General features: G+C 51.6%; 6 protein-coding genes across 6 annotated transcripts; 1 reads left to right on the forward strand and 5 right to left on the reverse strand.

The window, feature by feature from the left end:
* Nucleotides 1-2,479: 2,479 nt before the first annotated feature.
* Nucleotides 2,480-3,561, reverse strand: BBA_03659 (uncharacterized protein; the record flags this gene model as incomplete). The annotated part of the gene is made up of 2 exons (XM_008598756.1): nt 2,480-3,410; nt 3,461-3,561. The coding sequence occupies 2 exons, from the start codon at nt 3,559-3,561 to the stop codon at nt 2,480-2,482; spliced, it is 1,032 nt and encodes a 343-aa protein (XP_008596978.1).
* Nucleotides 3,562-4,216: 655 nt separating this feature from the next.
* Nucleotides 4,217-6,316, reverse strand: BBA_03660 (Glycoside hydrolase, family 29; the record flags this gene model as incomplete). Its single annotated transcript, XM_008598757.1, has 5 exons — nt 4,217-4,775; nt 4,875-5,343; nt 5,416-5,600; nt 5,671-6,166; nt 6,232-6,316. 5 exons carry the CDS (start codon nt 6,314-6,316, stop codon nt 4,217-4,219), a joined length of 1,794 nt encoding a protein of 597 aa, XP_008596979.1.
* A 528-nt stretch (nt 6,317-6,844) lies between these two features.
* Nucleotides 6,845-8,039, reverse strand: BBA_03661 (tat pathway signal sequence; the record flags this gene model as incomplete). Its single annotated transcript, XM_008598758.1, has 5 exons — nt 6,845-6,890; nt 7,006-7,292; nt 7,380-7,525; nt 7,584-7,709; nt 7,805-8,039. 5 exons carry the CDS (start codon nt 8,037-8,039, stop codon nt 6,845-6,847), a joined length of 840 nt encoding a protein of 279 aa, XP_008596980.1.
* Nucleotides 8,040-8,908: 869 nt separating this feature from the next.
* Nucleotides 8,909-13,720, reverse strand: BBA_03662 (multidrug resistance protein MDR, putative; the record flags this gene model as incomplete). Its single annotated transcript, XM_008598759.1, has 10 exons — nt 8,909-9,488; nt 9,566-9,658; nt 9,715-10,630; nt 10,694-11,014; nt 11,064-11,226; nt 11,291-12,021; nt 12,064-12,297; nt 12,367-12,646; nt 12,703-12,923; nt 12,976-13,720. The coding sequence occupies 10 exons, from the start codon at nt 13,718-13,720 to the stop codon at nt 8,909-8,911; spliced, it is 4,284 nt and encodes a 1,427-aa protein (XP_008596981.1).
* A 1,665-nt stretch (nt 13,721-15,385) lies between these two features.
* Nucleotides 15,386-16,178, forward strand: BBA_03663 (protein kinase, putative; the record flags this gene model as incomplete). Its single annotated transcript, XM_008598760.1, has 2 exons — nt 15,386-15,432; nt 15,554-16,178. The coding sequence occupies 2 exons, from the start codon at nt 15,386-15,388 to the stop codon at nt 16,176-16,178; spliced, it is 672 nt and encodes a 223-aa protein (XP_008596982.1).
* Nucleotides 16,179-16,792: 614 nt separating this feature from the next.
* BBA_03664 (amine oxidase) lies at nt 16,793-18,076 on the reverse strand (the record flags this gene model as incomplete). The annotated part of the gene is made up of 1 exon (XM_008598761.1): nt 16,793-18,076. The coding sequence occupies one exon, from the start codon at nt 18,074-18,076 to the stop codon at nt 16,793-16,795; it is 1,284 nt and encodes a 427-aa protein (XP_008596983.1).
* Nucleotides 18,077-18,209: the final 133 nt, after the last annotated feature.

The following is an 18,209-nucleotide window of genomic DNA, read 5'->3' on the forward strand; positions in this document are numbered from 1 at the left end:
GCGTTGGCGCGCGACGGACAATACGCAGGTGGCGATGCGCAGGCGAGACTAGAGCTCAGCTGGTAGTGTCGGATTGACGTGATGCGAGGGAGATGTGTATGTGTGTGTGTGTCATGCGTCAAAAAGTTGTGTCTTGGGTCGTGTGTGTCTTGGCTATTTTTTGGCCCGGTGTGTGTGTCGCGCAGGACTGAAGCGAATTGACGGGGAGTGGGCGGCAGGGATGAGTGAAGGCGTTATTTCCACCGAGTTGCACGCGCCCAAAAACCAATTTGCTTTCTCGAAAAAAAGAGACGGAAAATCAAGACTAGGGGAGCAATGGGCGTCGAAATAGCTAAATTGGCGCCATGGGAGAATTGCAGCGGTATTGATGGAGGGCCATGCGGGATCGCGTGTGTGGTGTTGGACGCAGCAGCGTTTAGTCGGCGAAGGTATTCCGAGGTGTGGGCAAGAGTCTCGGGGCAAGAGATGAGTTGAAGGGATGGAGGGGCCGGCGGATAAAGGTATGAAAGGTGAAAAAGACTGGAGATGGGGAAATAGAAATTCAGAGGAGAAGCGGTATGCTAGTGGTAAATAGATTGGGATGCATAGTTTGAGGGTAACCGTATTGGAGGGCAGCTATTGTCGGATATGCTCAAGCTGGGATTGGGTTTGCCAGCGTTGGTTTGGTCTGGTGGAGATGAGGCTGGCCAGGCCGGGCTCGGCAGGTGGACGAGCAAAACGAGGTCAAGACTGGCCGTAAGAAAAAAAAAAAGAACGCTAGCAAGACGTGGATGGAGGCCTGGCCACAAGAAGCCGGAAAAGTTGCAAGCAGGCGCCGCGCCAAGCATTTGATTATTTACAAGGTGCTGAAACTAACTATTCTGCTTGTAACTGCCTAGGAAGTTACCTAATACATTCATACGTTGGTTACCAGCGGCCGGCTGCACCTCTCTGTCTGGCACGGGATGCGGGGTTTTTTTTTGCAGGTTTTCCTTTTACACCTCTCTTCATCTGACTGGATTTTTTTCAGCTCTCTTCAGCTTTCTGCTCAGTCTTACACCCTTTCGCCAACCATCCCGACGCCTTTTCGTCGTCGTTCAGTACTATTCGCACCTCGTGTGCTCCTCTACTTACCTAGGTAGCCCTCAATGCAGCGGCCGTAGTCTCCTTGGCCCCTCCGGCCCAGCGGGTCAAGCTTGAATAGCTCGCTGATGACTGGCTCGTGACCAAGGTGACGGACCCGTCGCTTCCTCTCAGCTTTTCACGCCCCCGCACCAAGGCAATACGTGACAGGCAAAGCCTCTCTTTTCCTGCAAGCCACCGCCGCCGCCACTACTATTCCTTGCAGTTGTCTCGCCCTCTGTCCGACTGCAGCTGTAGAGATTGCTCTTGTCGACGCTCTACCCGCTTGCCGCTGATTGAAACCTTGGGGGCCGCCAGTTGTCCTCATGCACGCTTCCCGTTTGCACGGCCCTTTGAACTCTCAAAATGTCCCGAAAGATCAACGTCTAGTTGTCTAACTAGATTTGCTAGACACTAGTAAGGCCTGACTGCCATTTGGTGCCATTCTTCGTCGGTGAAACCGTTTGTCCTGGACGCTGCTTGATCGACAAGTGATCTCTCTTTCCTAGACACACATGACGAAATAACACTCAGACCCCAGCATCAGCACCAGCACTAGCACCAGCACCTAGTCCGACACAGCTGCAACATGCAGACTACACACAGAAAACCATTCGCCCTTGACATCTTGGCAAACCTTTACAATAACTATGGCCTCGGCTCCAAATACGATGCGCTACTGCTGTTCATCCATGAACCAATTAGTTTTGCTGCCGCTCTCCGATTCCACGAACCACCAACGCCAATTTGCAGTTTCAGCACGGTCATATACCCTCATACACCGAATTTTAGCTTGCGCAGCCTCGCTGGAATTGTCCGTCATTTAATTCATCATCTTTCCCAAGCGCACGACAGAGAGAATTGACAAACCCGACCTCGTCGCAGCCGAGGCGGCGCCCACTCCGGCTTCATGTGGGTTCATGGCCACGGCCGTGCCGGCCGGAAAATCCACGCACACTTAACCGAGATTGGCTGCCAAGCTGCTAATTGCTGCATGCTCATCTGACCTTGTGTGAACAAGGGAAAAAAAATGACGGCGCTACTTGAGGTTTTCTTGTTCATTTTTGTTCATAACCCTCGTGCATTATTACCGAATCCCTTTGCAGCTGTTTCTCTATACCGCCCCGCGGCGCCCCTGCCTCTGCCGAGCCGCTGCTCCACATGACCTACACCTGCACTATCCAGTACACATCACAGCCCCGGCCATCAATCACAAGCCAAGCACTGACAGTCGGAATACGTTCATACCAATACTTGGGCTGTATCCTCATTCATTCCAGAACCTATACAGCCGAAGCCGCTCTGCTATAATTTTCCAATTCTTTGCAGCAAATTTTACACACGCACACAAGAAGATTGTTACCAGCACGTCTCCCTTTCAACCGAGCGGCCGCTCCGGACCCTGCGTCTTATAAGTCTTCATCAGCGTCCTGTTCCCCTTGCGCCCCAGCGCCGTCTGTGCTCGCCACTCTGCCCGCCGCGCCCGATCAGCCTGTTTCTTCCGCAGAGTGAGCTCCCTGCGCTGCTCATGCGGCTGAAGATGCGCCAACGCCTGCTGGTCGCGCACGCTCAGCTGCGCCATCTGCCTTGACATGTTCCTCTCCGCGCCGTCCAGCACCAATTGCCGCTGCTCATCGCCGCTGCGCACCGCCAGCTCCGCATCTCCTGCACTGTTCACCTCCTCGACACTCTCCGTCTCCTCTCGCGCCAATCCCCTACGACTGCTGCTGCCGCCCGCACCAGTGCTCAACCCGCTACTACCGCGCTGCGAGATGAGCTTCCCAGACGCAAGCCGGATTGTACCCTCGTCTTGCCGCGCGAGCTCCGACACCACCACCCGCCCGTCTAGCGCCGACACGTCGTAAAACTCGCGCATCTCGGGGCTGGCCATGTCGAAGCGGCAGTGACTCTTGCTCTGCATGTGCTGCTGCGCCGCCGTCGCCGACCGTCGTCGGCTGCCGCACGCGACACATTCGTGGTACGTGTAGATGACGAGGTGCAGGTACCATATCAGCGTCGCCACGTCGACTACCAGCGACGACTGGTACGGCACCACGAAGCTGTGTGTGCTCGCCATGTGGATCAGGCTCGCGTCAAGGTCGGCAGACTGCACGTCGCAAAACAGACACTGCTCCGCGACGAACCTCGGGGTTGCGTCTGAGGGGCTGCCTGGTTCCGAGTCGGCGTCGGAGTCGCTGTCGGAGTCGCTCGGTGTCAGGTAGGGAAGACTGCTGCTATCCGAATCGGAATCAGTCCCGGTGCGTATTTCAGCGCCAGACTGTGCAGCTCTTTGTCGGAGATTGGCGACGCTATGACTGTCAGTATGGCTGGCATTACAAGACTTGTTGACTCAACGTACTGTTCTGGTGATTTGGCGTGTAAACGAAATGCGCTGACATGATCAAAGGTAAGACTACAGACGCCGCACGAGCTCACACCGTTGCTCGAGCTTCCCGTCATGATGAAATTCGTAAGGAACGTAATATTGATAACAAGAAATGAGGGGTTGGGGGGCAATTGGCCTGTGTAGCTCGTGATTGAATTACCTGATACGATGCCACGGCGTCGTGCCTTCATATACCTTTCGTTTTTCTTTTTTTCTTTTTTGGCTTACATTTCTAGTGGACCGACCTCACACTAAAATTCCCAGCTACAAAATGGATTTTACTAACGTCAGAGCTCGCTGCTGTGTGCCGCGGGTAATCACTAATAGAAAAGTACATCGAGGCCCTGTAAGTATGCAAGTAGTGGTGAGTCACTCTGTATAGTACCAACTTTTGCCTATTTGGGGCGGTTGACTCATAGTCAACCCCGCACTTCATGACTGGACCGCCAAGCCTGGGGGAACAAATTTCTTCTTTCTGTTGTGAACATGCTTCAAAAGTGCTGCCACTTGGTAGGTTGACTTGGAATGATGTGCATTTCGCTCTTCATGTAGCAAGTATGACTGCGGTTCGTGGCGCAGCTTCGCTGGTCTGTAGCTTGCTTGGCTTACATGCTTGTATATACGAACCACGCCCCCTCTAGAAGCCAAGAAGCAATCAATAAAATCGTCTTATTCAGAAATTTTACCCTGTCATCATGATGGAAAGTCTCCCCATCAATTGTTTTCCACTCATCGCACGTACTCAATTTTAAATGTCCACACGTACCGGTCTCCCTCCACCACCTTGTCCGGCAGCACCAGCCGCAGCGTCCCCGGCCCTGTCCACTTCGTCCGAATCTCACTCCCATCCGCCGTGCCCCCGACCACTTTGACGCGATCCCCCGGCAAGTACGGCACCGGATCCGGTATGTCCACCACCCCTCCCGGCTTTCCCACATGGTGAATGTAAAATGCATCCGCCGTCGCCGTGTACCGCAGCGGGTCCGCGCCGGCCGTCACGGACCAGTACGTCGTGTTGAAAATGGCTTCGTTGTGGCCGCGGATCCAGGCGCCCGCGTCCCGCAGGCCCTTTTGCATAATGGCCGGTATGGAGCCGTCGCCTGCTGGACCAATGTCGAGCAAGAAATTGCCATTGTTGGCGACAATGTCGATGAGCGTCTTGACAATCTCCTCGCCCGTCATGTACTGGTCGTCGGGGGTGACGTGGTTGTAGCCGTACGAATACGGATCCATGCCGCGGCTGGATTCCCACTTTCTATCAAAAGGATGCTTTGGGTTGGGATCATATCTGTTTTGTCAGAAAATAGTCAGCCCACAAAACCGAATGTATTAAAAAAAAACGTTCGTTTTGCTCTAGCGGGTAGTTAACGAGGGGCGGCAGACATACTCTGGCGTGTCATAGTCACCTTTGAGACCGCAGCGCGAATTGTACGACACCTGCCGACCCTGCTTCCGCGCCCAGTTAATCCACTTTGACATGACGTCGGCCGATTTGTTCGGCCCGCCAATGTCGCACCACAGCATCTCCGTGTCGTATGCGTACGCGAGGGCTTCCATCTGCGGCGCCTGCACATCAGCCACAAAGTCGTCCACCTCTACATATCCCGTGTAGTCGAGCGTCTTCCCCGTGTAAGGGTTCGTCGGCGGACCGCCTGCGAAGCTGCCGCCGCCGTTCTTGTAGCTCGGGTTGTACCACTCGGGCAGGCTAAAGTAGGTGCCGCGGCGCAAATGGGGCTGGTGCTGCTTGGCGGCGGCAAAGAGCTCGGCGAGAAAGTCCCGCCGCGGGCCGTAGTGAACGGTGGAGCGGCGGCTGATGGAGGTGGAAAAGTTGAAGATGGCGAAGCCGTCGTGGTGTTCTTGGCATTATCATGTTAGAGAGAGAGCTATACGAGACGAGAGGGGGTGGAAGGGCTAAGGGGGAAGCGTACTGGTGGTGGGAACAAAGTATTGGGCGCCAGCATCAGCAAAGAGGTCGACCCATTCCTTGGGGTCAAAGCTTTTGCCCGAAAAGTTGGCGGCAAAGTCGTCATAGTTGACGTCTTTGCCGTACGTCTCGAGGTGATATTGATACGTCCTGGTCTTATCATTGGGGTTGTGCTGCCACTTCCAGTACCTGCGAGCAACATCAACAGCCACCCTTTTTGTTTTTTTTTAACCTACAAAATTCAAACGAGGATACTCACCACTCGGCGTAATTCTCATTCTTTCCCGTGCTGCCGTACGCCGGCACAGAATACAGCCCCCAGTGGATGAAGATGCCGTACTTGCTCCTGTCGAACCAGTCAGGCGTGCGATGCGTCAGCAAACTCTCGGCCGTATTGGTAAAGTCGCCAATGCCGCAGGAACCAGCCAAATCAGCCGATGCCGCCGTCTGCGAGCCAGCAGCAGTGGCCTTTGCTTTGCCGCGGCAGGGCGCGCCGGCTTTGACGCCGGCCTTGTTCTTGACGCCGACCTGCACCAGCGCCCGCTGGCCTGGCGCCAGCCGCTTGACGGTGCCAGGCAGGACGGTGTCGAGCGACGCAGAGTCGATTGTCAGACTGAGGTTGTGGCTTTTGGTGAGGAATCGGGTCTTGTGCGTGTTGTACACGAATAGCTCCACGACCTGGACAAAGTCGCTGCCGTCGAACCACTTGGTGGTGAGATTGGGACTGACGATGCTTATGGTAGGCGCGTTGTTGCCTAGAAATTTATCATTAGCACACAAAAATATCGTCTCGCAATAAGCTGAGAAACGAGCAACTGACTGAACCAAATACTATCTGTCTCGTCTGTGCTTGGCAGGGCTGACGCCACCGACGCCGCCACGGCGATGCTAGCGAGCCAAAGCATCGTAGCGACTATTGTTATTTAACAATGAGTGTCTGCGAGAGAAAGAATACGAGGCAATGCAGACTTTAAATAGTCAAAGCCGCACAGGCAAAGTCAATCCGTTGACCTTACACAGGCTATCCTTATCATAGTGCTGCGATACGACGCTGGTTGCGCACTGCCGTCGGCTAAATGATTGCAGGCTATTGCTTGGCCGCTGCTCCACAGGAAGCTAGTCCGATGAAACGATGCATCCCAGTCGCAGTTGGAGTGCGGGGAATTCGTACATGATTTGATAATTGTTCTAATTACTGGTAGTCTTGCAGAATGATCGGCAAGTTGACAATGCACAGAAACCTGCTTGAGAAACCTGCTTGTCTGATGAAAAGACGGTCCCGGTTTTAGGCGTCGGGATCATGATGCGGGGAGGTGGCACCTTTTAAGCGATTTCCCCGCAAGTAGATGAGATGAGCATTGATGCCGAGTAGGACCATTGATTATCGATACCCGTCGCTTTTCTGCCCGGTCTTCTTGGATCTAGACTATTATTCACTGCGTGATGCTTGTAATGTTACTTTGCACGCGGTTCTTGAGTCTGCTCATGGTTATAAGGTCATCAAATCGTTATTCAAATTTTCATGTGCTATTCAAAAAAATTCAGATCGAGCTGCAATTCTCAGATTTCTGGACTCCCCCTTCCAATGTCTTACTCAGCCGGCACATCAACGCCGTGAGCCTGCACATGCTCGAGCAACTTGTCGTAGTTGCGGCACTTGTGGTGGACGTTGAAGTCGAGCTGCAGGCCCGTGGGCCGCATTGGGTTATTCTCTGCCAGGACGGGCGTAACGTCGGCGTAGCACATGAGACTGAGACGCAGGGACTCGAGGCAGTGGTCGACGTGCATGCGGCCACCCAGCTCGTCAGTCAGAAACCACGGGTACGAATGCCAGCTCTCGTTGAACATGCGCAACGGCCAGGTCGCTTGGCGGATGAGGCTCTGGTAAGGCGAGAGAAAAGAGAGAGTCAGCTTCATGGCAGCAGATGGCAGAAAGTAGAAAAAAAAAGGGCAGCGGCGGCGGCTTACGAGACAATGAAGCTGGTGAAAGACTTCGAGGGTGCTGGCGTAGGTCGGGTTCTTGGGATCGCTGCCTTCGATTTCGGTAAAGCTGACGCCGGCACGGGTCTTGTTGAGCTTGGCGATGTCGTCAAGGGTGAGGCCAACACCAGGCTCTGCAAGACATACAGTTAGCAGATATGCAGCGCTGGCTGAGTATAAATTGGCACGCACGATACCAAAGTTCCTCCCAAGCATTCTCAAGTTCGAGCGTCGGCGGCCCTCTATACTTTGACGTCTGATTAAACGTGTTTTCAAAGTCGCCCTCCCAGTGCTTGACGCCTCCGTTGAAAACCGGTGCTATTTTTTTCACATCATTAGCAATTTCTATCCGGCGGTTTCAGGTTGTGCAGGCGAACGCCACGACGCGGCCATCCAGGGCCCAACACACTCACAGTACGGCGAGGTCATCTTGTCGCACTCAAGCAGCGAGGGCTTGGAGAGACGAGCCATGGCGAGAAAGCACAGCGACAGGAAAAATACGAGGGCGTTGCCAAAGAGTATGGCCCGACAACGCTTCTCTCTTTGCGCCAGCCGCGCCTCGCGACGAGTCAGATCGGCGTCCCAGTCGCCAGTCTCGTCGGCAGCGTCGACAGGGCGGTAGCCCTTGGCCTCGGCGGCAGAGCGCATGATTGGATTCTAGTATTCGGCCGCGGTCGCACGATGATCTTGAAGAGAGCCGTCTGTTACCGAAATGGGTGCCTAATCAACGATTCGAAGATGAAAAGGTGAGAAATCGCAAGTTGACAAAGGCTGGTCTGCTTGTTGGACACCTGCATGTGCGGAGGGGTCAGCAGGGTGGAGCGCAAACAACAGTGCTACTTGAGCATGACGCTGTACAAAGGGTCTCACAGCCTGAAGAACCAGATTTGCGTAGTCACATCGGGCTAAATATCCTAGGATTCCCTTAGTATGGGCCGATACGTAGCAACTTCTTTCACGGATGACTCGGTCTGCTCATAATCGTGGCGTTGAGGCTTTAGGCTGGCTGTACAGCGTCCGCCGTTTGCAGTACTATTGTGTCGCGATGGCATTTGTTTGTCTCTGCCCCGCAAACATGCAGACGGGTTAGTCAATTATCGGGAAAATGCAGCTAATTTCCGTGATCTTGGACCAATAGTGAATAGTTCGTTATTTATGACCGCAATTCCTCCTCCAGCATTATCGGGTCTTGGTCGATCAAGCACGCGGGTGCTGAGCCTGGCCTCGTCGTTTCTATTATACGTACATCATTATATTGTGCGACCGTCATCAGATAGTCAATCTTGACCGTGAACAGGCAAACAAGTTTTGTTCAGCGCCATGACTAATTTTCCGATCTTTACCTCCTTCTTGTTGTTGGTTGCCAGCTGCATCTACTCACCAGCTCAAACCAGAGTCCTCAGTCCTGCGCCCCAACTCTATATTTTCTTTTTAGATCGCCACATCCTACAAAACTACGACTACTCCAATAGCCTTAGACGTTTGATTAAACCCGGCCAGCTCCGCAAGCGAGCGCATTATGCGTCCTCAGTTGTCGTGGTCCGGCAACGTCTTGCTACCTCGACAACTTTGCCAGCCTCGAGTTTCACCACGACGTCTGCATTGTCCAAAGAGTGCAGGCGATGCGCAATCAGAACAATCGTGCAGTTCGTGAGCTGCTCATCTATCAGCTTCTGGATCTGCCGATCGACGCCGTAGTCCATGGAACTAGTCGCCTCGTCCATCATGACGATCTTGGAGCCCACGCTTTTGTGGTGCAGGATGCCTCTTGCAACGAAGAAAAGCTGCTTCTGGCCGGGCGAGAATTGCATACTCGCCATAGCCACCTCAACTCCCCCTTGAGATTGTACCTGCTCGCTCAGCCCGACCAGATCCAATGTTTCGAGGATCAATTCGTCAGTTGGCTGGTGGTCATCAAATGGGTACATGTTGAAACGGACACTGTGCTCTACTTCAACACCATCTTGAGTGAGAACTGTGATACGCGATCTGAGGACTTCTCTGGGTATTGTGGTTATATCGCGACCGTCGATCCGAATGGTGCCGCCAGTGCATTCAATCATGTGTAGTAGCGCGAGGAAGAGCGACGACTTGCCACTGTAGTCATTCGGTCAGTTAAACGCAGCATTCAACGACTATCCGCAGAGGGCTGCATTAGGCGGGATTGAACATACCTTCCTGTGCGACCTGACATGCCTGCTTTTTCACCATGTTCGATCACGACGCTGGCATTGTCTAGTGCCTGGTGCAAGGTGCCATCTTCGTACCTGGATGCTGATTAGCTGATGCAAGGTTGGGCCTACGAGATTCTGTCTGTTCTTACGTATAGCTCGCACTGATCGATTCAATCTCAATTCTGCCGCTCGAGGGCCATTGCTCCGGAACAGGGGAGCAGCTGGGCCCGTCTGTCTCTTGCGGTGTAGTCGCGCAAAAAGTTCTTATACGGGCCAAGCCGCCCAGACACGTCTCCAAAGCAACCCATACTCTAATTAGAGCAGACGTCATAATGCTAAACGAGATCAAGTTGATCAAGGCGAGGCCGACTGAGGTGTCCGAAGTAGAGTTTGGTAGTGTAGTAGACACCGCAATGAGAATCGTGGCGATGAAGCAAGTGCTGATATCTAGAACGAGCGCAAGCCACTGCTGCACAGACAACAGGGCGTAGTATGGCTTCTGCATGCGGTCCACTAGTCTGCAACACTCTTTCATGAATGTTTCTTGCCAACGAAAAGCTCTCAGATGCTGCATTCCCGCCGAGGCTTCTTTGAAGTGCGTCAAGAGCGGCGCCGAGGTCTCCAGATCGAGTAGCCGGAGCTGACGCGAAGTGCGCAGGTAGAAGTACTGGACGCCGTAGAGAGCAACCAGAAGCATGAGCACAATCGGCGCAGCGTATTTTGCACCGGCAGCAAAAATGCCTACATCAACTAGCGTGTTGCAGAGGATAAACAAAAACTGAAGAAGTGCAATGGGCAGTTGCTGAGAAATGATGGAGATGTCTTGGCTAAACCTGTTGAGCGAAGTGCCAGTGTCGGTCTGTGTAATCCAGGATAAAGTAGATTTGACGGTAGCATTTAAAAGTCTCCAGTGGAGCTCGTTGGACAGATTCGGAACAATCATGATAAAATAGAATAGTGTCGTTATTGCAGTGAGCAATATGTTTGCAAGGGCCGTCATTGCGAACCCGACAAAGTAGGTGTCGTTGTCGGGATCGTTGCTATACCAAATCTTGATGAAGATTTCTTGCCATCGATTAGCCTACCTCGCCGTAATATTAACGCATAAAAGTAGAAGAAACAACTTACTTGGCATTTTCTCGGCCACAGAAGCAACTGCAGTACCCAAAATCCACAAGGACATCAACAACGGTCCGGCTGAGCGAAACAAGTAGGCGTAGAGGGAAACATCGCCATTTCGTCTCATCTTGTCCACATTGGTACCCGGTGATGTAGTTGTGGACTTGATAGGCTCAACTTTTTTCTCACTTTCACATGTATCTGTAGATGCGGAAGCCGCAGAAGAGGGCGCAAACTCTGCAAGCAAAGGCATGTCCGCCCCGCGTCGCTCGTCGATAGTACCGTCACCCTTCATCTCGAGGACAATGTCTGCTGCCGGAAGAAAATTCACTGTAGCACTTGTTATTATAAGTGGCTAATTATATAGCGGGCAACGCACGTCTGTTTGTTGTCATGATGACAGTAGTGCCACGGCGACGAAGAAAGCCACCTGGTCCGAATAGCCGACTGAAAACAGCCGCAGCTGTCGAGGTATCCAAGGCACTCAAAACATCATCCAAGATGACAATTGACGCATTACGGTATAAGGATCTTGCAAGCCCCTGAGGATCGGGTGGTTAGCCATACGTGTAATTGAGAGCAGACGTGGAGGCTCCGACAACGTACCAGTCGTTGCTTTTGACCACCACTTAGATTGCACCCGTCTGTGCCGCACATTGTCTCATCAGCGGCGGGAAGATCTGCTATATCGATGTCTAAAGCGCAGCCATGTATGGTTTGTTTGTACAGGGATTCGACGACTGGGTTTGGACCAATGATATTCTCGCGGATGGTTAGATTCTGAATCCAGGGCTTCTGAGCGGCGAATGAGATGTCATTTGACATGATGGAGACTTTTCCTCCGCTGGGATCAACTTCGCCAAGAATTGTCTGAAGGAAGACAGACTTTCCGCTTCCCACAGTGCCGTGCATCATAGCAAGACTACCGGGTGGAATACTCAGATTCACACTCTTCAAGATGTCCCGCCCATGTTCAGATCGGACAACGACATCCTCCATGCGAATGGCAAAATTGTTGCTTTTTTTCAGTAGCAGCTTGTCCGATTTCTCATTGGAATCACCGTCGTCCTGGGTTGGTTCTGTGACTTGGCGTGGATCTTTCAGCTCGGGCAGAGAAAGGTAGTTCTGGATGCGTGTGATACAGGCATAACTACTCGCCCACATGATTGTTCTTTCCAGTAAGCTGTCAAGAGGCTCCGATGTAATTAGAATCACAGAGTAGGCTGAGAATATCTCTGCAGCAGTCATTGTAGGGTTAGACCTGGTCCAGAAGCGTGCCCCAGCAAGTACGATGACAGGCGTCATGGAGAGATTGAAGGCGGTTGTTTCTTCGTGAGCTGGGCCAACACAGATGAGCGATTCGATGATGAAGGACTAACATGTGGCAAACATTATAACGCGAGATCGTCGCTCGCGTAATGACACAATGACTTCTTCCTTTCTTTTTTTCTGGAGGTAGTCGGAGATGGAGTGCGATAGTCCCATGGCTTTGATGTCTTTGAGCTGATTAAGCACAGTCGAAGTAGCCTGCACTCTATCCGAGATCTTTGCGTTCCATTGACCTCGAGCCTTGGCCATATTCTTTGCCGAATAGTACGTGGAGATGGTGGCCACTGTAAGTGCTGACAGTTAGTTCTGCGAGAGCTATTGTAGAGACCTCGGCCCTTTACGTGATGACATACAAATTGACGGAATAAATATAAGAAAGCAGGCTAGATCCACGAACATGTAGAGAATGTAGACTCCGAAACCTAGTTCGAGACATGTGACCCATACTTCGTGAAGGAGGGCAATGATTGCTTCGACACCCATTACATCAGTAGTCATGAGCGTGATGGCAGCTGCGCTTTGCTTCTCATCAATGCTTAGCTTTTGCATCTTGTCGAACAAAGCCACGCTAAGTATTGCTCTGATGCTGACTTTGACCTGATATTGGATTCGCTCAAAAATGGCTCTCGATATCTAGATTGTGTCAGCATTCACCTCACGCAGGGGTCAAGCAGCGAGCATTTGCTTACTGCGATACCAGCATATATGAGTATAGCTGCGCCGATCAGCCCAGTCGCATGCTGATATGTTGTGATTCCAGAGTTGACAACTTCAAGTACTCTCTGTATGAGGAACGGTCGGCTAAGAGAGAAGGCAGCGTAGCAAAGACGAGGAATCACCATGGCCAGGAACTTGCAAAGAATTGTGCGTAAACAAGCGCGCAGTAGCACGAATCTCCCATCTCGGTCCACTGCCACAGTCGTTAAGTAAAAATGCGATATAAAGTCGTTGTGTAAGCTTACGTTTGCTCCAATGCTTGAAGAATGCATCGAACAGGACTCGTGACTCAAATTGCTCATCGAGCGGGGGTAGATTCTCGACACCAAGTTCGTTTTTATAGCCAAAGAGTAGAAGAGAACTGACGGAGCAAAACAAGGCCTTGCCCCAAAAGCCGAGCTCTGAGTCGCCGTTGAAGTGTGAGGGGACATTTTCCTTGCGACTCGGTGTTGTCTTGGGCATTTCCTCCGTGACGACAAGCAAGAGTTTTACCACTACAACCACAATTTGAATCGCAGCAATGGATTGCATGGAACTGTAGCCCATTTCATGCCGCAGAAAGTACGACCGTGTGAGGGCCATGTCTAGAAGCATTGTGATGCTAAAGAAGACGCTCATGAATGCCGACGGCCGTCTTCTGTACACGTGCGCGCTATAGATGACGACCAATGTGCAGAGCGAAGTCACGAGTGAGATGATGGAGCTGGCAATGGACGCTTGAGAATGTAATTCGGATTTTGATTGCCAGAGGGCCGCCTTTGCAATGTAGGCGGCAAGCAAAAGCGCGCCGAGAGCCATCTTGGCCCAGAGCAGAGGGCCTGGGCGCACTTGTTTCGCAGCATGGCTAGCGATGCTCTTGAAGAAGAACGGAGTCGCCAAGACGAAGACGGAATTGGGGGCGATTTCGAAAATGATCTGCTCAAAGAGGAGAGTGAAATCAAAATGGCCAGCCAGTTGAGGACCAAACCGTTGATCCATGTCCGGAACCATAGTCCTAGTAAGGCAACGCAGGTTGAAGAACAGAGTGTCGCGCAACTCGATACAAGGGGATGACAGTGAAGGTAAGAGAAGCGCAGACGATGGCGATGAGTTTGGTGATTCTGCGCGCTCAAAAACAAACTAGCTAAAAACAAATATGAATCAATCTATATGTCAATTTGTGCAGGAGCCCAGCCTGCTGGCCAACCTGCAGGTGGCGGGCTCACAGAACGCTGCAGTTACAGCGGTTGGCCGTGGGAAACACGGTCTCGTGGCGTATGCATGTCTGGCGGGGACGATTGCAAAAGTTCTATCGAATGTTGGCCATGTATTACTGCATTGAGCACTTTGGTAAATATTATGTGCGTAGCTTTCTGCAGATGTGACTTGACCAGTCTGCCATCATGCGCCAGGTAGGAGGGGAGATCTGTGACCCGGAGCAAGGAGCCCTAATAAATAAATAACAAGGAAATACCCCAAGGTCTGCCACCATCATCGTCTTGCACCTTGCAACATTATTCTCGCCCTTTTGATTGACGGCTTCATCATGCAACTTTTCGTACTGGCCCAATTTTTCCTGCTATGTGCGGAGACACAAGCACTTCCCAGTAAGCCAGCATGCCCCGTGTGTCGGTGTTCTACTTGCAGCACCTAACACTTGTATGCAGTTTTCTCGTCTAGAAATAGCCTGCTTGGGCGTATAGGCATGGCAGGCGTTGATAACTTGGCCTATCAACCAGAAATTGACGTAGCAAGCCAAGCAACCCCTAGTAATATGGCATATCCCAGTCTCCGTGTTCTTGTTGCGACAACTAACAGCTTGGCTAGCAGCTCTCGTCTAGAAGTGGTCTACTTGAACGAATGGGCATGGCAGGCGGCGTTCCGATATATCAACTAGAGATCGATGAAGCGAGCAAAGCGCGGATGCCGAACACAGTAGAGAGCATAGATATATGTTGTCACGGACCGAATGAAACTAATTGAACGATAATACTATTGCATTGCGAGAATACTACTCCGTAGAATGAAGAGGAAGGAGACGCGGGTAAGGGCGTGAATGCGTGGACGTGTTGGACGCGTTCGTTTATAAGTGCTCTCTATGGCGTCTTTCACTACCCCGCTACCCCTTAACGCTGGAAATTCCCAGACCAGCAGCATCTACAATTACATAAAACACGTCACAACATTATATAGTTGCTAGAATCAACCAAATTACACAGATTCTCTACGACTTTATTATTCTTAGTCTTACAATATATCAAATGACCAGTTTATTTTAAATAACCAGAAATAGGTAGGGTAGAGCTACCCACTTCCACTCTACTCTACCTAGGTAGAGTAGAGCTCCCTCTACAATGCCCAAGTATACCTAGCGTTAGAGGGCCAATAAGGATGGCGATGCTCTAGACACCGCCTCAACTTCCAAGGGATAGTCAATGGTTTGCCTTAGAACAGTGTCCGGGATACTTCCAGCAAGTTGGGCCAGGTACCTGTAAGAGGTCAGTTGGGGTGGCCGCTGGCTGCAGCGGCCAGCCCACGTGATGGCGCGGGAGAGTGAATCAGAAAACGGATGCGCGGACAGCGACATAGGGAATACACATCTTCATCGCCTTGCATAGTAAAGACACCCAGCGATGGCCAAATCTTGCGACTGCCGAGACGTACGCAGATGTCACCATGATGGACTCGAATACCCATATCCAAAAGCCATGTCCGACAGACTAGTGAGCGCTAAACAGCCCCTCTCTCCGAGCAGCAGGCCGCCCCAATCCGTCTAACCAGGGCTCAATAGGATCGTTGCTTGACGTTCGGAGCTACTGCAATCATAGAGCTTCTGCCGTCTAGCAATCTGGTGAAGAAGTCGCCGCATCCATTTCTGTGTTCTAGCGAGAGGCATCGCCAAGTTAGCCAACTCATGCGTGAAGTCCTCATCTATAAACGACTGCAGGCTCACCGGCGACTGATTAAGATGATAAGCTATTCATGGTCCGCCGACGAGATAGATGGCTACGTGATATTCGAGTATATGCGAGTCGGCAGCCTCGAAGCCTATCTTGCCTCTGACGCCGTGATCACACAGTCGCAACAGCTGGACTGGTGTCTTCAAGCCACCGAGGGTATTGCGTTTCTTCACAGCTCTGGTGTCATTCATGGCGATATCAAACCAGAAAACATGGTTCTCGACGACAGCATGTGCGTACAAATCATTGATTTCTCTGGATCTTCTATCGATGACCTTCCGCCGCTTTGTCTGGAGAGCACAAGGTACTTTTTACCGCGCCCTGAGCCGGCCTGTAACGTACAGACCGATATTTTTGCTTTGGGGTCTTCCATCTATCATGTTATGCAGCGTGCGCCTCCATTCGAAGAGCTTGATATCGATGAGATAGAGGAGCGCTACAAGCGACAAGATTTTCCAGAGCTTATAAACGTGTTTTGTGGAAGCATCATTGCAGTGTGCTGGAGGTAATAGATCGAATCTGCTAACGCTATTCTCGCTCTTCTCTAAGCATACCGGCAGAGATTAATATTCGTTTGGTCTTTAGGTCGCTTATATGGCGTGCTGTGATCTCTTTACTAAGGATGGGCTGGGATCTTGCGACGTTTTTGCTCTGGATTTTAGGACGCCTGGTTTAGCTTTTGAACTTAGAATAATACCTCTGCCGAATGTCGGACAGAAAGTATTAGATGATGCTGCGTTTCTAGCTTCTATCAAGTTCCAGAATAACCTTAAGTAATATTATATTAATTTAGATATTAATTAATAAAAGTTAGTCTACTATAGTAAAGAACAAATATATTATATAACTAATAATAAGCTATTATAATAAATATATTATAAATATTTTTTAATATATAGAAAAAAAATATATTATAGTATTTTATTAAATAAAGATTATTATAAGGTAGTTAAAAGGAAGAAAAATGCCTTTTTTTTTTTTAGCTAAATTAACTATAACTAGGTACTAGACCTGCTAGTAGCTTATTAAGTACTTATGTGTTAATATAGAGGACCCTATACTCGGATGAGGTAGCTGTAATAACCTCGTTTGATCTATAGCCACGTGCCATTATGCCCTTTCACTACATTCCCTCCAGAATGCTCTCCACGCGCTGCGCCGCCTTTGCGCCTGAGCTCATGGCGCCTTCGATCGTACACGGGCCCATGGCCGCAATGTCCGCCCCTGCGAAACTCATTCTTCCATGACCCTTGCGAATCTCGACGGCGCCGTCGAGAAAGTGGCGTGGCGCATGCATCATCCACCCGCCCCGGGAGAACTCATCTGCGTTCCAGTCGTGCCACGCCGTGTCAATGACCTCCAGATCGGGAACAAACTTTCTCAAAGCAGTCTGCACAGCGTGGATGTCGTCGTGCTTGATGCTGTCAGATTGAGAGATCATGCACAGGATCATCGTATCGTCACCCCAGCGTTTCTCCACACGCATTGTATTCAAGGGGTGTTCGCCAGGGGGTGCAAGGGCGGAAAAGGGAGTGACATGTCCGCGGACGCGTACCCATAGCTTGGAGCCACGAACCGGGTTGCCTGTCTCGAGCATGGCCAGTACGGGTTCCGGCAGGGCAGGGGAGATGTCCAAAAGGCGCATTGTATTAAGGGGCACGGCGACGACGACGGTCCTAGATTGGATCGTCTCGCCAGCGGAGGTGGTCACGGTGACGCCGTGGCCGCTGTCGGCGATTTTGGCGACCGGCGTGTTGAGGCGAAGCTCGGCTTTGGAGGTGCTCTGAATAGCCTCGCTCAACTTGGTCATGCCACCGGGTATCCACCATGACCCGGCCGTCTCCAGCTCCGCGGCATAGTTCCCGAAATTACTCGCCGTCGCAGATAGAAGCTGCGTCGAACCTTGCTTCTTATAATCATGGCTTAGCCCGCTCAGCGCGCCCTTGATCAGATCGGCATCATGCTTCGAAAGCCCCATGCCGTTGATCCTTTCCTCCATCGTCTCCATATTGATGTCGCTATTATCCGCCGCCATCACGTTCCATGGCAGTGGAAACCTCTTGCGTGCATCCTTAAACAGTTTCCCGACAAGTCCATATGTTTTCTCGATTTCAGTCGTGTGAACCTTACCATCCGCGAGCTGGTAGTAGACTTGGGACTCCAGGGGCGGCTCGATGTGCGCGAGGCCGTGGCGTTCGAGCTCCGACCAGACGGCGGCTTGGGTCCAGTGTACGTATCCACCACCAAGGTCGAACTGCCCGCCAAAGGCATCGGTAGTGTAAGTGCGGCCTCCGATGCGATCGCGGGCCTCAAGAAGGAGAACCGAGTGGCCGCGTGTGGAGAGGTCGCGAGCGGCAGTGAGTCCCGCCATGCCGGCGCCGATGACGATTGTATCGTAGACGGTCATGTTTGGATACTGTAGTGTCTTTGTTGTGATGCTGACTGTGTTGCTTAAACAGTAATGCTTAGATGGCGGCGCTTAGCTATAGGTTTTGGCTGTTAGATTCTTGTAACAAGTGGTTGTATTGTTGTTGGCGGTT

Source organism: Beauveria bassiana (genome assembly GCF_000280675.1).
Source record: "Beauveria bassiana ARSEF 2860 unplaced genomic scaffold BBA_S00008, whole genome shotgun sequence".
Classification (NCBI taxonomy): domain Eukaryota; kingdom Fungi; phylum Ascomycota; class Sordariomycetes; order Hypocreales; family Cordycipitaceae; genus Beauveria; species Beauveria bassiana.